Source organism: Gobio gobio (genome assembly GCF_949357685.1).
Source record: "Gobio gobio genome assembly, chromosome: 15".
NCBI lineage: Eukaryota > Metazoa > Chordata > Actinopteri > Cypriniformes > Gobionidae > Gobio > Gobio gobio.
The window spans coordinates 34,834,322-34,852,954 of NC_137108.1; the positions used below are offsets into that span (position 1 = coordinate 34,834,322).

An 18,633-nucleotide genomic window follows, 5' to 3' on the forward strand; every position below is an offset into this window, starting at 1 on the left:
TGCACATTTTATCCCATGTTGCAGTTGTTACACACTCACTCTTCAAAAATAAAGGTTCCAAATGGGTGTTTTCACAGATGACACTATGTTTGGTTCCCTAAAGATATCCTTTCAATGAACAGTTCTTAAAAGAACCATTTTTTCTTAGTGTGAGGAATATGTTTATAAAATAACATGTATTCATGAACTATCAATGTCAACAAAGAACCTTGATTTTAAAAGTAGCCTATAGGCTATATTCTTAAAAAAAGAATAACAGTAAAGAACAGTAAGTGTTTTGTGATGTCATGTGCTTTTTACATTTGAGGATTGCTAAAAGCAGGAGCTGAAAAACCTTGATAACCCTACATATTCCCCACCTTATTCCCTTTACAGAACACATCAGGTTATAGAGTTTGATAAAGCAACTTGCAGATGCATGTCCACTCTCACATGTCCACATTCTACCCAACCATGGACTTTGTTTTGAAATGTGTGGGAAAAGTTATTTGAATCAAGCGTAGGTTTAAGGGCAAAGTTGACCCACCCACAATGAACAACGCATGGTTTGCTTTTTAGGTGCTGCGCGCACACAGGTGTAGATCTCGTGACAGCGAAGGCTTTGATTTTTCCAGACGATTACAACGCGTCTAATTTTTTTTTTACTGGTTGTATTAAGTGTCTGGAGTTTGTTGCCTAGCAGCCTGAACGTGTCTCCTGATTGGTTGATAGCTCGCACTCTCTCCTCTCCTAGCGCGTTAAAACGCGTGTGGAAAGGTGCACGAGAGCGCTTCAGAACAGTTCCGAACTCTCATGAACCCGTGAAACCTTGAGCTGCATCAGTTCTTCACTGTGAACATTTCGGATTTCAACATCACAAGGCGTTTTGCATTATGTTCTTCAGTTTATCGACAGAGGATCAACATATTTTGAATTGGGAAAACAGTAAAGAGCCAAATGGATCCAGCTCACCTCACACAGGCGCACGAGCTTTCAGTGTAGGCTTATAGGCTGAAGGTGGGTGTCCAGAGTTACTGGTATTACAGTATAATGTTCTTTGGTTTGCATTTTTAGATATTTAATCGGTATTTTAAAATGTTGCATTAGTTTATTGACTATTTATTTTGTCTTCAGATAATGGTAGAGCACATTCACTGTCTATTCGAAACTAAATAAGAAGATAAACCATAGTAAAATAAATTAGAGATTGATGTTATTATATTTATAAAATAAAAATCATATTTTTGTTTTGTTTTTGTATAGCTACTTTGAATCCACAAAACTTATTCCCTATATTCCCCACTGAAAATATTTAACATTGAACGATATTTATTTCTAATAAACGTCTCTCGTATAATTTTAGCAGAGCTAACAATCGGACATCACATGCATGCATTTTTGATTTTCATCTCAGAGAGGACAATGCTTTCTTTTCTTCTCAACATAAATTATCATGCAAGGATGTAAACAGGATAAACACTTAATTCTAAAGAAACATCTACATTGACTTGTTTTATTCAAATCAAAAGTAGGCCTATTTGTAAGGATCAGATGAATTAACAGCAGTGCATACATTCACTTTTTAGAGATTAATTATTGACAGTGGATTGTTTTAAATTTAGTAAATAAAAATTTAACTATTTGAAAATGCACCCCTTTTGAAAGATATCCACATGTGCTCAGACCTCTTCAATGTCATCCCATGGGATCTTGTTAAAAACGTAGGCTTTAAAATGACCATCATGACAATATTACAGAAGAGCTTACCAAAGAGAATTAATGATTACAAGAATAGTAGGCTACCATTAGTTCAATTAATTAGACAGGCCAGCTAAAATATTTAAATCTCAATGCAGCTTTGAAGAAGTAGGACATTGCCAAAGGCTTCTTCCCCCTCCCACCGTGCCTGAAGTCTGCCAGTGATGGCGTAAAAGAAGAAGAAAAAAAAATCATTAAGGGAATTTGCTCATTCAATACACAGAGCTTTCAAAACGTTGGTATTACACATCCTACTGTATACACAGACTATCCAAACTGTCTTCTTATATCTATTAAAGTGCATATGTAGGAATAGTAAGGCAAATTAAGTATTGTATTATATAAAACACACACCTAGGGCTTCACACTAGTTTAAATCCAGACTAAAGCCCACTTTTAACTGTGGGTTTTGAAACTTTCCATTCGAGGCATCAAAGTGAAACAACATGCTGCTTGAATGTTATGGTGAGTTGTTTTTTTCCCTCATTTTATTTATTCATATGCTCTGTACACTTTTCAAAACTGAAGTTCCAGCATCTGGAGAAAACAGTAAAAATGTTGAACCGAGATGGAAAAAGCATTAACTGCACTGTTAGACTTTACCGCAATTTTACAGTTACTTACCGCAAAAAAGCCCAGTAAAATACCATTTATATTATTTACGGTTAGCTACTGTAATATGCACTGCATTGTGGGTATTTTTAATGAAATTTACAGTAACTTACTGTATATGGGAATTTGCAGTATTTTACTGTTTACGTAAAAGCAGTAGTGCTACTGTAAACAAAGAATACACACAAACACACACACACACTGGATGTTTAAAAGTTAAATAAAAACATGTGGATGGAAGGATGTAAAATTAGTTCTTTGTGGGAGACAAAGAAGTAATTTTTATACTTAGTATTTTCTCCGACCCTTTTCACATTTTCGGGTTTCTCAGAGCGGAAGTCGTCATAGTTGGGTTAAATTTTATAGCGGTGAATGAGAGAATACAATAATTATATATTTTTTGTGTGCCCATTTGCTCAAATAGCAAAAGAAAAACTCCACAATAGTGATTTCACAACTTTCAAAAAGAGGAAAAAATAGAGTATAGAATAAATAGAGTAAAGTATTAGTGTTATAAATGTATTTCGAATTCGCCTCGTAGGAGGAGCTTCTGCCAGCGGCTCCTCTCGTTGAGAAATGACTGACATGGGCTGTGTTTACACGTCTTTTTGTGTTAAAACTGTTAATGTGTGACAAAACGTAGTTTTAAGACTTTTTTAGTCGGTAATGTAGTTGTTTAAAGCTCAAATCTGTGGTTTATTTATAAGAAGAGTGCCTATTTTAACATTTTATCTGGTGTTTTCGGAGATGTGAGCTCCAGTGAGTCAGCGGCGTTCAGCGCCTGTTTACCCGGCGAGAGTAGACTTTCCTCGGCTAGCCCTTCTGACGTCTGCCGCTGGCTCTGATGTCTCTGTGGCGTCTCCAGCTATAATTAGTCTTGTGGAGATTTAACGGCCCATATTTGCTCTCATGGATCTATAATTTGTTCCCTGGCAAATCGTTTAGGCTGAGGGCAAAGTGAAGTTTCATTACTTGTTTATTTTTCGGCTATAACTGTACGTTGCAAAATAAAATGACGGATCATGAGATATAAAATGCTAACGGTAGGCTACACACACACACAAACACCTACTGTTAGCATTTTATATCTCATGATCCGTAATTTTATTTTATTTATTATTATTTTAATGCCAGAGTAATACCAGTACAAGTGTGGTGATATAAATGTAATTTTTAAATGTTTAAAAAATATATTTATAAACTTTGCTTACACCTCACACAATTTAAATTGTTTACTCGCGTGCCAAGCCCGCGCAAATGAGGTTTGTGTCGAGTGCGCGCATAACGGACGTCCCTGCCTGTGGATCGGATCGCCAGACACCAGCTGCGAGCTTTCCTGAGGTAAGAAGTTTTTATTTGACAAATTTGTCACAAATGTCTTTGATACTTTTAAAACGTAAACCAATATTCATTAAATATAGCTACATATATGAAGAAAGTAAATAATAATATCGAATTGCTATTACTATATGACAGTCTCGGGGAACTGTTCATTTTCCTCAAGAACCGCTTTCATAACCCATTAAATTTGCATACAATTGACTAACTGTTACCTGCATTGTACATTATGTACCAAATGTTGTATTTACGCGAACAATGGTTTCCGTCTTTTCACGGCCAGTTATAGTTACATATTTTCGTTGACAGTTAAATGTGTGTGACGCCATTTGAAGTAACGTTAGCGGTGTCAAAGGCTCTCTCTCTCTCTCTCTCTCTCTCTCTCTCTCTCTCTCTCTCTCTCTCTCTCTCTCTCTCTCTCGAAAATAGAACATTTACGCCAGTGTATACACCAGAGGATTAATATATATTCAAGTATAATAATAATTAGTTCAAGTATGTTCATTGATGCTTCTTATTTATTATATTATTTCATATGAATTCATTTTTACATGCCACTGAAGGCTCTATTATTGTCTTCTCTCTTTTTTCAGTGTTGATAGTCATTTGATTGTGTAAGTGGTCAATCTAGCAGTCATCCTATATCTGTGAATTATCATGTGCATAACATTTAGGCACCATTATAGTCAATAAACATTAATGAAAATTTCTTCTTTTTCTCTCTTGTGTCAACAGGAGCTAACAACACCCCAGAAAGAGCCACAGCACTGAGCATCTTTGGCTTTGTAAGTATATATTTTGACTAACATTATGTGATTAACGTCTTTTAATGCATAACATTTTATTATTTCAAAAATACTTGTTGCCTGCATTTCCTACTTGGCATCTATTTGTTATCTTGTTGTGACTGTTTAGTCTCATGTGGGATATGTCACTGCATAACATGACAAAGTAATTAAAAATGATTCATTGTATGCACTTAAAAATTTGTGTAACACTTTACAATACGGTTCATTAGTTAACTACATTAGTTAAAATTAACTAATAATGAACTGCACTTATAAAGCATTTATTTATCTTTGTTAATGTTAATTTCAACATTTACTAATGCATTATTGAAATCTTGCTAACATTAGTTAATGCACTGTGAACTAATATGAACAGCTGGATTTTTATGAACTAACGTTAAAAAAGATTAACTAATGCTGAACAGAGGTGTTGTTCATGGTTAGTTCATGTTAACTAATGCATTAAAGGGTTAGTTCACCCAAAAATGAAAATTCTGTCATTAATTACTCACCCTCATGTCGTTGGACACCCGTAAGACCTCCGTTCATCTTCAGACACAAATGAAGATATTTTAGTGTAAAGCTGATGCTGAGAAAGGCTTCAGATAGGCCTCCATTGGCATTCAGTACATTTACACTCACAAGACCCATAAAAGGCACTAAAAACGTCGTTACAAAGTCCATCTCACCACAGTGACTCTACAATCATTTTACGATATGACGACAATAGTTTTTGTGCGCAAAAAAAAATCTAAATAACACCTTTATCCAACTTGTTCTCGACTTCCGTGTGTGCCTCCACGACGCATGCGCGAGAATATGACGCAGATCCGGCGTTCGGGAATCCATGAAATGCACACTTTAACCCCATTTTGAGCACTACGCCGAGACCTAAAGCGCGATCAATGTAGAATTCAACAGCTTAGACACGCGCGTCTTCCTCTGCTCGTAAACAAATCGCTTCTGGGTCATGTGTCCGAACGCCGGATCTACGTCATATTCTCGCGCATGCGTCGTGGAGGCACACACGGAAGTCGAGAACAAGTTGGATAAAGGTGTTATTTAGATTTTTTTTTGCGCACAAAAACTATTGTCGTCACATCGTAAAATTATTGTAGAGCCACTGTGGTGAGATAGACTTTGTAACGACGTTTTAAGTGCCTTTCATGGATCTTGGAAGTGTCAATGTACTGAATGCCAATGGAGGCCTATCTGAAGCCTTTCTCAGCCATCAGCTTTCAACTAAAATATCTTCATTTGTGTTCCGAATATGAACGGAGGTCTTACGGGTGTCCAACGACATGAGGGTGAGTAATTAATGACAGAATTTTCATTTTTGGGTGAACTAACCCTTTAACTAATGTTAACTAATACAACCTTATTGTAAAGTGTTACCAAAATATGTATACATTATTTTATATGCAGATCATATCCAACCAGTGACCAGAAAACAGAGAGACTGAGGAATAGACGGAGAAACGGACAAAGCTGGACTACAACTAAAACCTGAACTAAAAACTAATCATGCAAGTATGTACAGGTGCAAGTATTTAATTATTTGCAATTTCTGAGAGACTTTTATCTTTTAATTTTCAGCCAACCTCGTCTTATGCTGCCTTCATGTGCTAGAAATTTCCTACTTCCCACTTCTGAAGTTGTGATTACGAGCTCATCACATTCAGATTTTGACTTGAGAGGGCGTTCATGTCCAATTTTTTAACTAGGAAACTAGTTCACTAATTCCTATAGCACGTGAAGGCAGCATAAGATGTCAGTTGAGCAGGAGGTGACGTTTGCCTACCACACCACAGGTGATATGAAGTATATCATATCATGAAATTGCTCTTATAGTCAGGGTGTCCGCGGGGTTGTAAAAGGTAGTAAATGAAATTAGCCAAAATTAAGGGCATTAAAAAGTAGTAAAAAGTACTAAACGTCATCTGACGAGGTATTACATTTTCGAGTCCAATTTTTTTTAGATAAATTTGTCAATTTGGCCTTTTTTTTCTAAAATTCGCGTGGATTTATTTATATGTTTAGAGTAGGACCTGCGCGATATCGTGTGAGGTGGTGTTCGTTCGCGCGCGCTGAAACGAACTGGATCCGCGGCTGGCTTGCTGACAAACATGTACGCGAGCTCGCTTCCATTCAGTAATTAAAGCATGGGGAAATGCAAGTTTTCGGACCTCTGGCTGGAGGACTCACGATTTAAAGACTGGCTTAGGCCAGTAGTTTGCAACAGCCGCGAGGCTTATTGCCACGTCTGCAAGAAGACAATTAATATAACCTGGGTGGGGGTGAATGGCGTCAAATCGCATATGTAATCAAATAGCCACCAAGCTAGGATGCGCGGACGTAGCGAGCAGCTTCCCATACCAATGTTCTGCGCTACAGATGCATCAACGACCTCAACCTCCACTGCTTTGCCCTCAACCCCGACTGCTCTCCCGATTCAAACCACTGCCAGTAGCCTAACGTTAGTCTAGCAGCTCCATCATCAGGTGCGTGACAGACGTCAGACAGCAGACGCTATGCCCTATCACCACCACTACATTGCGAGCTGAGGTGCTGTGGTGTTTAGACCTTGCAACTAAACACCACTCTTTCAATTTGAATCTATGGCATTGAAGAGCTGTTTCGAAATACCGTATGCAAGTTGCTTAAAGCTTGGCATACACTGTGCGATTTCAGCAAGCGTATCTACTCACACTGTACGGGTAGATCGCATGCGATGTAAAGCCAAAGCTCACGGTTTATATGCTCACACCATGGCTCGGATCAGCGAGCGCGACTTGTCTGCTCACTGTATGAGTGAAGATTTAGCATTTACTATTTATGTATATAAATGATTATTATTATTATTAGGGTAGGCCTACTTTTATTATTAAATTGATAATACATTTAATTTGCCCCCGTGATAATTTCATAATGCATCAATGCACAACCGACATGTTGCATAATAAAAGAATAGATATATTAGCTTACTCCTCATTATTTAAATACATTTTGCACAATTAAACAAGGAATTATATGCCTATAATTAAAATGATTATCAGTCTATAATATGTCAGAACACTACAATAATATCAGTATTATCAGAAAGTAAGAGCAGCTTTATTTAAAAAAAAACTTGTTTAACACGAAATGGGCCTATACTTCTCTTCTAATTTGTTTCACAATATGGGCCAAAAGAGAAATATTAAGAATATAAATTCAGACAGTTATAGGCTATACGTTATCAGCATATGTTAAAGCAGATTTATATAAATAAAGAGATATCTCTTGTCTCTGTGAGAATATGCGCCGAAAGCTTGTCAGATTTTACGTTCACTTTCAGTAGTGAATAATTGACCAGGTTTGAGACTTCACCGACTCTCACACACATTACGTTTTTGTGTGATATCCACTGACTCGCCTTCATGATTTAAAACGAAAAAGAAAAAAAATCTATATTGCGCCGTGAAAATTGCTCTGTACACTGCATGAACTATGAAGAAGATGTCTCCTTCCTATTCTGTCTTTATTTCTATTCTCATCTCTGTGGGCAGCTGATGTTAAGTTATAATGACCTCGTTACATTGTGATGCAATATGTTATTCCATTTGGAAAGATATTTCATTTACGCTACTATAGTTGCAGCTTGAAGTCGCGCTGGTATTAAAAAATATTTTGAAGGTATTAAAAAAGGTAGTAAAAGGTATTAAATTCAACTTAAGAAGTTCTGTATATACCCTGATAGTGTATGGAATGCTTTTTAAAGAAAATTTGCGGGGGGGGAAAGGAAAATGTTTAGATGAAGTAATGGAGATGGTGTGAACATGGCCTTTACATGTTCCAGCGTGAGCTGGAGGGAGGTGTCTTCCGTCAGCAGCTTGCTTTCTGATTGGGTATTGTTGCGTTTCACATGATAATCTCCAGAGCGCGCACGCTTGTCCTCGGGATAGAGATATATAATATAAGTATAACTATGAATAATAATAATATAACAAGTATAACTATGAATAACTGCTGTTGCACAAGTTGTTACCTCATCTGTCCATGAACAAATTTAGATGAGATAAACCATTTCTCACACATTGTCCCTCTGTTTTGTTTCAGATCAGCCATTAGTAGTTTACCAGTAGGGAGGCCAGCCAAGACCAGCTGGGGTATTTTGTTCATACTTTTTGTTGCCATATCGTCATGATCTCTGCTTTGATTTGTTGTAATGAATTCAGTTCTCTATTTTTTTTCTGTTTTTTGTAATTGATTGTGACGGTGAATAAAAAAATATACTGATGTACATGGACTCAAGTCTCTTATTTGGAATTTATTAAATGTATTATTTATTTTATTGCATTCATGTAAAATATTCAAAATAAAGTAATAACATATTAACATATGCATATTTTGTAAAATAAAAAGTAAAATAAATTACAGTAAAATTACTGTAAAAATTATTATACTGTAAAAATAAATTGCGGTAAGGGCATCATACTGTAAAATTAAATTGCGGTAAGGGCATCATACTGTAAAATTAAATTACGGTAAGGGCATCATACTGTAAAATTAAATTACGGTAAGGGCATCATACTGTAAAACACATTTACAGGTAAGCTACTGTAAAGGGGCAATTACAGTAACTTACTGGCAATAGTGCTGCCAGTAAGTTACCGCAAAAATACAATAAAATGTCTAACAGTGTGGAGTGATGCGGAGACGCCGTACGTTTCCATTTGAAGGGATAGTTCACCCAAAAAGGAAAATTCTGTCCTCATTTACTCGCCCTCATGTCGTGACATTTCTTTCTTTTGCAGAACACAAAAAGTTTGGGCCGTTTTTGTACAAAACAACATTGGACCCCATTGACTTGCATTGAGAGTACATGATGACAGAATTTTCATTTTGGGGTGCACAGCTTTTTGAGATAACCAGATATATTTCTCATTGTGTGCAGTATTAAAGGATTAGTTCACTTTTAAATAAACTTTTGCTGATAATTTACTCACCCCCATGTCATCCAAGATGTCCATGTCTTTCTTTCTGCAGTCGAAAAGAAATTAAGGTTTTGGATGAAAACAGTCCAGGGTTTTTTTTCCATATAATGGACTTCAGTGGGCTCCAAACGGTTCAAGGTCCAAATGACAGTTTCAGTGCAGCTTCAAAGGGCTTTAAACGATACCAGACGATGAATAAGGGTATTATCTAGCAAAACGATCAGTTTCTGTGAGAAACCGAGCAGTGTTTATGCTATTATTTTACCTTAACAGACGAACACGATCGTCTCTGAGCTCCGTCACAACTTCCGGCAAGTGAGGTCAAATTAGATCGTGGTGTATACATAGATGCCTTATTAGCGACTGCATGGATCAGTAGAATAAGGCATCTACTATCGATATATCTATGACCACGATCTAATTTGACCTTACTTGCTGGAAGTTATGGCGGAGCTCAGAGACGATCGCGTTCGTCTGTTAAGAGGTAAAATAATAGCATAAATACTTCTCGGTTTCTCGCAGAAACTGATCGTTTCGCTAGATAAGACCCTTATTCATCGTCTGGTATCGTTTAAAGCCCTTTGAAGCTGCACTGAAACTGTCATTTGGACCTTGAACCGTTTGGAGCCCACTGAAGTCCATTATATGGAAAAAAAAACCCTGGACTGTTTTCATCCAAAACCTTCATTTCTTTTCGACTGCAGAAAGAAAGACATGGACATCTTGGATGACATGGGGGTGAGTAAATTATCAGCAAAAGTTTATTTAAAAGTGAACTAATCCTTTAATATTATAAGAGTAAAAAAAGAGAACATTATCCAATGTAGCTACAGTGCGAAATCTCAAAACCTGGCTACTCAAGAATATTTACTAAACCATGATAAAGTAAAAACACTATAAAACATGGATAAACATAATTTTGTTCACCCAGGGTTATTGTGTGAAAAGGTCAAATATGTGTCATTTTTATTCTAACTTTAGACCAGCAGCCAAATCCCCATTATTACTGATACTGCACTTTTCAGTCTGTCATATTAATGCACTTTAATTGTCCTCCTTTGGCTCTCTCAGGGCTCAACATTACCCAGAAAACCATGATCACAGATTCTTCAAGTCCGGCAGAGTTCTACGAGGACAATGCTTCACTGCTGTCCTTGGACTCCAGCGTCTTCTTCAGCGAGCCTGCACTGCCGAGCGATGATCCGCTGGACTTCTTCATTATAAATGTCGGAGGCAGCCGCTATATCCTCTCTCAGGAACTGTTGGCCTCTCACCCAGAAACTCGCCTGGGCAAGCTGGCCCTCTCCAATCGAGACTCTGCTTTAGACCTGTGCGACGATGCCGATTTCTTGGAGAACGAGTTCTTCTTTGACCGCAACTCGCAGACCTTCCAGTACATCATGAACTTCTACAAGACAGGTCACTTACATGTGCGAGAGGAGCTGTGCGTGATCTCGTTCCTCCAGGAGATTGAGTATTGGGGCATCGATGAGCTCCGTATAGACAGCTGTTGCAGGGATAAGTACTACCGCCGGAAGGAGATGAAAGAGACGATGGATATTAGTAAGGATGCTGAGATAATAGACAACGTGGAGGAGGACTTCACCGGAGTTTTGTGCCAGGACGTACGCCAACGCCTCTGGGACCTCATGGAGAAGCCGGAGTCCTCCAAGGCGGCCAAGACGTTTGGGACACTGTCCATGTTCTTTTTGGTGGTGTCCATCGTGAACATGGCTTTGATCTCGCTGGACTTCACTATACTTGGCGCACCTATCATATTGGACGTTCTTGAGTACATTTGTATTATTTGGTTCACCGGCGAGCTGGTGCTCAGGTTCATGTGTGTCAGAGATAAGTGCAAGTTCAGCAGGAGTGTGGTGAATATCATTGACCTGCTGGCTATTCTGCCCTTCTATGTGACTCTGGCTGTGGAAAACCTTCATGGAGAATCTACAGAGCTGGAGAACGTTGGACGAGTAGTTCAGGTGCTGCGGCTACTGAGGTCGCTCAGGATGCTTAAACTTGGCCGACACTCCACAGGTGACATACCTACTGAAACATATCATATAATAATCATACAATACCCGTTCAAAGTTTTGGGGTCGGTAAAATGGTTTGAAATAAGCTCACCAAGGCTGCATTTATTTGATCAAAAATACAGTAAAACTGTATTGTGAAATATTGTTCGAATTTAGAATGACTGTTTTCTCATCTCTTTATTCCTGTGATGTCTGAATCTGACTGAATTGTCAGCATTATTACTCCAGTCTTCTGTGTCACATGATCCTTCAGAAATCATTCTAATATGATGATTTAGTCCCCAAGAAACATTTCTTATTAATATCATTAAAGGGTTAGTTCACCCAAAAATGAAAATTCTGTCATTAATTACTCACCCTCATGTCGTTCGACACCCGTAAGACCTCCGTTCATATTCGGAACACAAATGAAGATATTTTTGTTGAAAGCTGATGGCTGAGAAAGGCTTCAGATAGGCCTCCATTGGCATTCAGTACATTTACACTCCCAAGACCCATAAAAGGCACTTAAAACGTCGTTACAAAGTCCATCTCACCACAGTGACTCTACAATCATTTTACGATGCGAAAATAGTTTTTGTGCACAAAAAAAAATCAAAATAATACCTTTATCCAACTTGTTATTGTCTTCCGTGTGTGCCTCCACGACGCATGCGCGAGAATATGACGCAGATCCGGCGCTCGGACACATGACCCAGAAGCGATTTGTTTACAAGCAAATGAAGACGCGCGTGTCTAAGCTGTTGGATTCTACATTGATCGTGCTTTAGGTCTCAGCGTAGTTCTCAAAATGGGGTTAAAGTGTGCATTTCATGGATTCCCGAACCCCGGCGCTACGTCATATTCTCGCGCATGCGTCGTGGAGGCATACACGGAAGACAATAACAAGTTGGATAAAGGTATTATTTTGATTTTTTTTTGTGCACAAAAACTATTGTCGTCGCATCGTAAAATGAACGGAGGTCTTACGGGTGTCGAACGCATGAGGGTGAATAATTAATGACAGAATTTTCATTTTTGGGTGAACTAACCCTTTAATGTTAAAAACAGATAAATATTTTTGATTTCAAAAGAACAGCATTTATTTGAAATATTTTGTAACGTTATAAATGTCTTTACTGTCACTTTGGATCAATTTAATGCAGTAAAAAACTGAAAGTTTTTAGGCACCACACCAGTTTTAACATCAAATCACTTGAAAATATGTAACCATAAATACATTTATTGACAAATATTGGAATAAAGCAAGATTTTCATCCAATAAATGATAAAAACCTAGCCTGTTTCTCACATGAAGCATCAAACGTTGTCACTGTCAGAGGACATGACATAAACTAAATTACAAAAATTACGCCGTGTCAACTAAGAAAATGTTGGCCAAAAAAAAGCAAACATTACATTTAAAACTTACGTTTAACTGTTCCCTTAAATGGAAGTAAAATCGAAGTGGTGCCAAAGTCGAAATTTGTACTAAACATTTTGACTTGATTTACTAATGAAGATGAAGAAGATTGAGCCGAAGCTCTGAAAACATCAAATAGAAATGGGAGCATTCTTTTTGAGACTTACTGTCAGTCAAACTCACATTCCACCTGAACATTTGGGCATTGTAACACTCTGTCATGATGGACTCTAATCCTAGAGAATGAAATAATTCATGAAGATGTCAGTCTATTTTTGGGAGAGTGAGTAAATTTATTCATCCATTCATATTTTGACAGTATCCCAGGGAGACTTAGAGGAAGATCCATAGACACAAACAATTACTGAGCACAGACTTGGGGCTTTAATCTTGTAAAATACAGTCACAAAGTTATGAATAAATTAAACATCATGACATACAAGAGCTAAAAAAGGAGGGTACAGTTGGGGAATTTGGTGGGACGGGGGCTTATCATGCTATAACTTTCATATGGAAATGTAATATAAGGAAAAATTCATAATCCTTTGGTTGGGAATTCATTCCAAAAGTTATTTTTTAAAAGAGGGAAAGCAATATTTTACTTTTCTTTTACTGAACTTTTTTCACAGGGTCTCACTATAATTCTGTTAAGATTTAACATTTCTAATCAGACAATGTCGGCTCTGTTCTCAAGATATCTGAAGTAAATAATCCAACGGCAGAGCCTATTTTCATATCCGTCACATTTTAATAATGTGATCTCTCTTGTCTGCGGCATTCTCTGCCCCCCTGAAGGTGTTTATTCTCAATAGTAGCTAATCTGATCAGAAGACACAAAAAAAAAGCCTGAAAATGAATGAAGTCATGCAGATGGTCCCAATCGCCATTAACGTCAAAAATGAACTGTGTTAAGGCATAACTGTGACAGATTAGTCAAGATAAGAATGGAAATTAATAGAAAAATCATTCATTATCAAGGTTTCAAGTGTTCCCCATTTTCACTTTCTCAAAATAGAAGCCTAGTTCTTTGCTGGCAGTCATGTTGACTCCAATACCTCAGACGTGGGTCAAGGGCCCATGAAAGCCAGCGTGTTAATGACAAAATGCGGTTTCTACTTCTAAAAATAAAAAAGACATGCTTTGATGCGCACAATAAGTAGGCTAGGTGTCGAATTTAGATGCTTGATGTTCTTTCTGTAAATGTATTCAGGGAGGCAGCTAAAAAAAAAGAATAAATAAAGCCTTTCTCTGGAAGCCGTGCCATTTTGGAGTGAGAAAGTGTAGCAGCTGTTCTTAGGTGTCTATATTTAAAAGCTAGAATCTCTTGGATGAATTCATTACTGTTACATTACTTCTTGACTGATCCTTTGAGGTAAGATTCACATACTGGCAGATGCTAATTCACAGATTTTATTTATATATAAAACCTGTGAATTAGCATCTGTTTTGATGCTATGGGATCTAACCAATATAAACAACATAAATTGTACAGATTGAATTCAAAAGGCACTCGGAAAGCTAGACCAACACTAGAGCAACGTTACTACATAAAACATCGAAATAGTACTTCTAGAGAGGCTATATAGCTATCCTTTAAAGTTTTAACTTGTTTGCATACGATAGTCGTTGGACACATTTTCATCTGTCACTAAGAGAAGCTCATGCTCTCTGTAGAACATGTTACACCAGAAATAAAATCATGTGGTCACCGATTCAAATTCTACCAACAGCATCTTATATGTTAGTAGGTACAGATGTAATGATTTGGCATGCAAATTGTTCAGTAATTATTGGCTACACTTCAATTGGTCACTCAGTGGCAAAATGGGTCAAAGATGAAATTGTCATCGAGTTAAAAACAGAGTGACACAATATAATTATATAACACATGACGTAGCTTGATTCATTGTTACATAGTGTTCAATGCATCGGGGAATGTTGACAGACAATTACACAAATTACCTGAAAGTACCATAATGATTTTCCTTCCCTAATTATTTGAGAGGCCTCTCCTTGTTCATGCTATTGTTTCAAGGTTATAAGTAATTAAGGAATTAGGTTAATTGCTTGAAGTAATCTCTATCCACTTGGTGTGCAGTGATAATGTTAAAATTAGGTCTGTTCATTTAACACATTTATTTAGTGCATTAAAGGGTTAGTTCACCCCAAAATTACAATTCTTTCATTAATTACTCATATTACAATATGAGCTTTCTGACCCCTTCATAGACAGCAATTTAATTACCACTTCCAAGGCCCAAAAAGGTAGGAAAGACATTGTTAAAATAGTCCATGTGACTACAGTGATTCAACCTTAATTTTATGAAGCGTCGAGAATACTAAAATAATTACTTTATTTAACATTTCTTCATGTTTGTGTCAATCTCCTACACTGCTGACGTAGTAAATACAGCACAGCACTTCCGAGTTACGTCAGAGCTAAGCCAGAACACCGGCTTGTTATTGGCCAACGCATGCTCGTGATGCTGATGCAGGAGCTGGCCAATGCAAACTGCGTTGGAGACTGACACAGACGAGAAGAAATTGTTGAATAAAGTTGTTATTTTTGTTTGTTTGTTTTCTCGTCGTTTCATAAAATGAAGGTTGAACCACTGTAGTCACATTGACTATTTTAACAATGTTTTACTATCTTTCTGGACCTTGAAAGTGGTAATTACATTTCTGTCTATGGAGGGGCCAGAAAGCCAGAAAAATATCTTAATTTGTATTCCAAGTTTGTATTCCATTATCAGGGTAATTAATGACAGAAATTTTATTTTTGGGTGAACTAACCCTTTAAATTATGACAAATATTAAAATGATTTGAAATATATTAAGAAGTATTAAAAAAATAACAAATAACATGCACCTGATATGGAAATAAAACAACCAATTTATTGACTTCTGAAGACACTTTTTACATCAAATGATTTGCAATTCACTTAATTATTTGATTAGAATATTATGTAATTGACTGAGCCCTAAAATACAAATTATATTAATCTATAAATCTATTCCTTTATATTAGTCTGAAGGCCTATTTGACTGACTTTCTTCTGTGGAACACAAAAAAAGACATTTTGAAGAATATTGGTAATGAAACCGTTTCGGTTTCCATTGACTTCCATAGTATAATGGAAGACAAAAAATATAATGAAATTGATGGGGAACCAAAACTGTTCCAAAACATACAGGTTTGGAACGACCTGAAGGTGAGCAAGTAATTAAATTTTTGGGTTAACTATCCATGTGTTCATACCGACACAAATATTTGTTTTACTGAACGGCTATTTGAAAACATGTAAATATTTTTTGAGTTCTTTCTTTTCTATGACAAGCGTGACAGACATTTGTGTTAACGGGCCTTTATATTAAAGAGCTTTATCTTTATCTTCTTTGTGTATTCCTCATCAGGTCTCAAGTCTTTGGGCATGACGATCGCCCAGTGCTACGAGGAAGTTGGCCTCCTGATGCTGTTCCTGTCTGTGGGCATCTCTATCTTCGCCACAGTGGAATACGCCATCGAGCACGACATGCCGGAGACCACTTTCACCAACGTGCCCAGTGCCTGGTGGTGGGCCACCACGTCCATGACCACAGTGGGGTACGGAGACATCCGTCCTGATACGACACTAGGAAAGGTGATGGCCTTCATCTGTATCCTATCTGGCATTCTCATCCTTTCGCTGCCTATTGCCATCATCAACGATCGTTTCTCTGCATGCTACTTCACACTTAAAATGAAGGAAGCGGCACTGCGGCACGGGGAGGCACTGAAGCGACTGACGCGCAACTCTGCCTCGGATATTTCGGCGGTAGGGGTGAACCTGCGGGACGCCTACGCCAGAAGTGTGCTGGAGATGCTGCGGTTGCAGGGGCGAGAGCGAGCCAGCACACGCAGCAGTGCAGGAGATCTCTGGTGGTAACAGTAGGCCTGCAAGCTGCCGGAGAGAGAGAGAGAGAGAGAGAGAGAGAGAGAGAGAGAGAGAGAGAGAGAGAGAGAGAGAGACAGATTTTGTGGTATTTTAAGGACCACAAAACATTTAAAGGGATCATATCATAAGCAATCAAAATGTGCTTGATCTTCAAAGAGCCCATTGCATTAGGTAAACATACTTTAACTTGCCTCAAAATAGAATTTACTAAAATCGCACTAAAAAGCAACTCAACATTCTGAAATTCTCATGTTTCTGATGTTATGGACCTGCAATTAACTCCTAACTTTTCAATCCTGTAACAATCTAATGCAGCTGTTGCTCATTTTACATACAAATGTGGCGTTTCGATAAGTCACAATATAACGGAAGAAGCGACAGATATTGGCTGTGTCTGAAAACGTAGGCAGCTGACTTGTTGTGGACGACAGCGTTTGCGCAAGAGGTACCTCTCAAAACTGATTTCGGACTGACTTCTGAGGCAGCGTAACGGTTTAATGATCTACAGAATAATAGAGCAGGCTTTGATGATAACTAAGCAAATATTTAATTCTCGCTAGAAATAAGAAGTGGAAAATGTTGGTCAAAATTTTGGTTCATTACACAAAAGATTTACCATTGATTTAGTTGATGCCGCAACTTTCAGATTTGTAAATTTTTAGCTCAACTGCCACAGAATGGAAAGCACAGGAATGTGGGATATCAGTGAAGGACTGTCTTCAAAAATCGATCAGATCAAGGTATCTCAGGAGACAGGAAGTGAAGCTAACATTGGACGTGCCTTGATGCCTTCCATCCTTGGAATGCATCCTCCGAAGGCAGCATTTTTAAGCTTTCGGACGCAGCCATTTTCTTCCATACTGTGACATACATTTGTGTGAACGGGATTAATAGGACAAAAATCTATGTATGGTGGGGATTTGATACTATCCATCAGTTGTTGATTGAATAGAGGCTCTGGATCACATAAGTCTGACGTTTCACTGGAAGATCGAGTTATATCATTTTGATTAAAGATCATAAAGTAAAACATTTTTAAATTAGGGGATGAATCACTTACAATAAGCTCAATAACATGCATTTAGAAAATAGATTGTTGATGCCAACTTTAAAGGCAGCAGCAGCAAATACAGACCATTTAACAAAGGGTAGAAAATGGTCATTAAAAAAATTATTATAACTGTTATTATACATTGTAAAAATGATTATAAATTGTTATTATAAATTATATTTTTCAAATGAACCTCAGGGGAAAAAATATTAAAAACAAACTTTATAGACTTCTATAAAGGTGATGTGTGTGATTTCTGCACCACCATTGGCACAAATCTGAATTGAAAAAATAAAGACTTCATTCAAGCAAGTTTCCCAAACAGTGCCATTGGTTGGATAACAGTTAGCCCCATCCAAACTCACACCATTGGTTGAATCAATGTTGCTATGCTGCTCAGTCACAGAGCCAAAGTTTTGACTGAATAAATGACTTTAAGCACATTAATGCACATTAAGAAGTATTTTAGAAGTATTTTAACGTGAAATTAAACATCAAAATGATTTTTTTTTTTTTTTTTAATGGCTACATGTTTGTTCTGTTTATATTTGTGAAACTCATTGATTGTAATGCAAGTAGTTTTTACTGTTCCATTTGAATACATGTAATAAAATCTATGTCTCAATGTTCCTGTTTGCGTACTTTTTGGGCTACATTTACATCAGAGCAACACTTTTCCTTGTGACTTATTGAACCTTTTAAAATATCCCAAACGGCCTGAAGATTACAATGAATACCAACAGGTCTGCTCAAAG

At 37.3% G+C, this 18,633-nt stretch overlaps 1 protein-coding gene and 1 long non-coding RNA gene across 2 annotated transcripts; both read left to right on the plus strand.

Annotated features, from left to right (window-relative positions):
- Positions 1-567: 567 nt before the first annotated feature.
- Positions 568-18,507, plus strand: kcnv1 (potassium voltage-gated channel modifier subfamily V member 1). The gene is made up of 3 exons (XM_079836777.1): positions 568-996; positions 10,523-11,491; positions 16,307-18,507. The coding sequence occupies exons 2-3, from the start codon at positions 10,546-10,548 to the stop codon at positions 16,816-16,818; spliced, it is 1,458 nt and encodes a 485-aa protein (XP_079692903.1). The 5' UTR covers positions 568-996; positions 10,523-10,545; the 3' UTR covers positions 16,819-18,507.
- LOC307139024 lies at positions 2,938-8,755 on the plus strand. Its single transcript, XR_013818083.1, has 4 exons — positions 2,938-3,690; positions 4,423-4,472; positions 5,901-6,005; positions 8,574-8,755. It is a non-coding gene; the product is annotated as an uncharacterized lncRNA (long non-coding RNA).
- Positions 18,508-18,633: the final 126 nt, after the last annotated feature.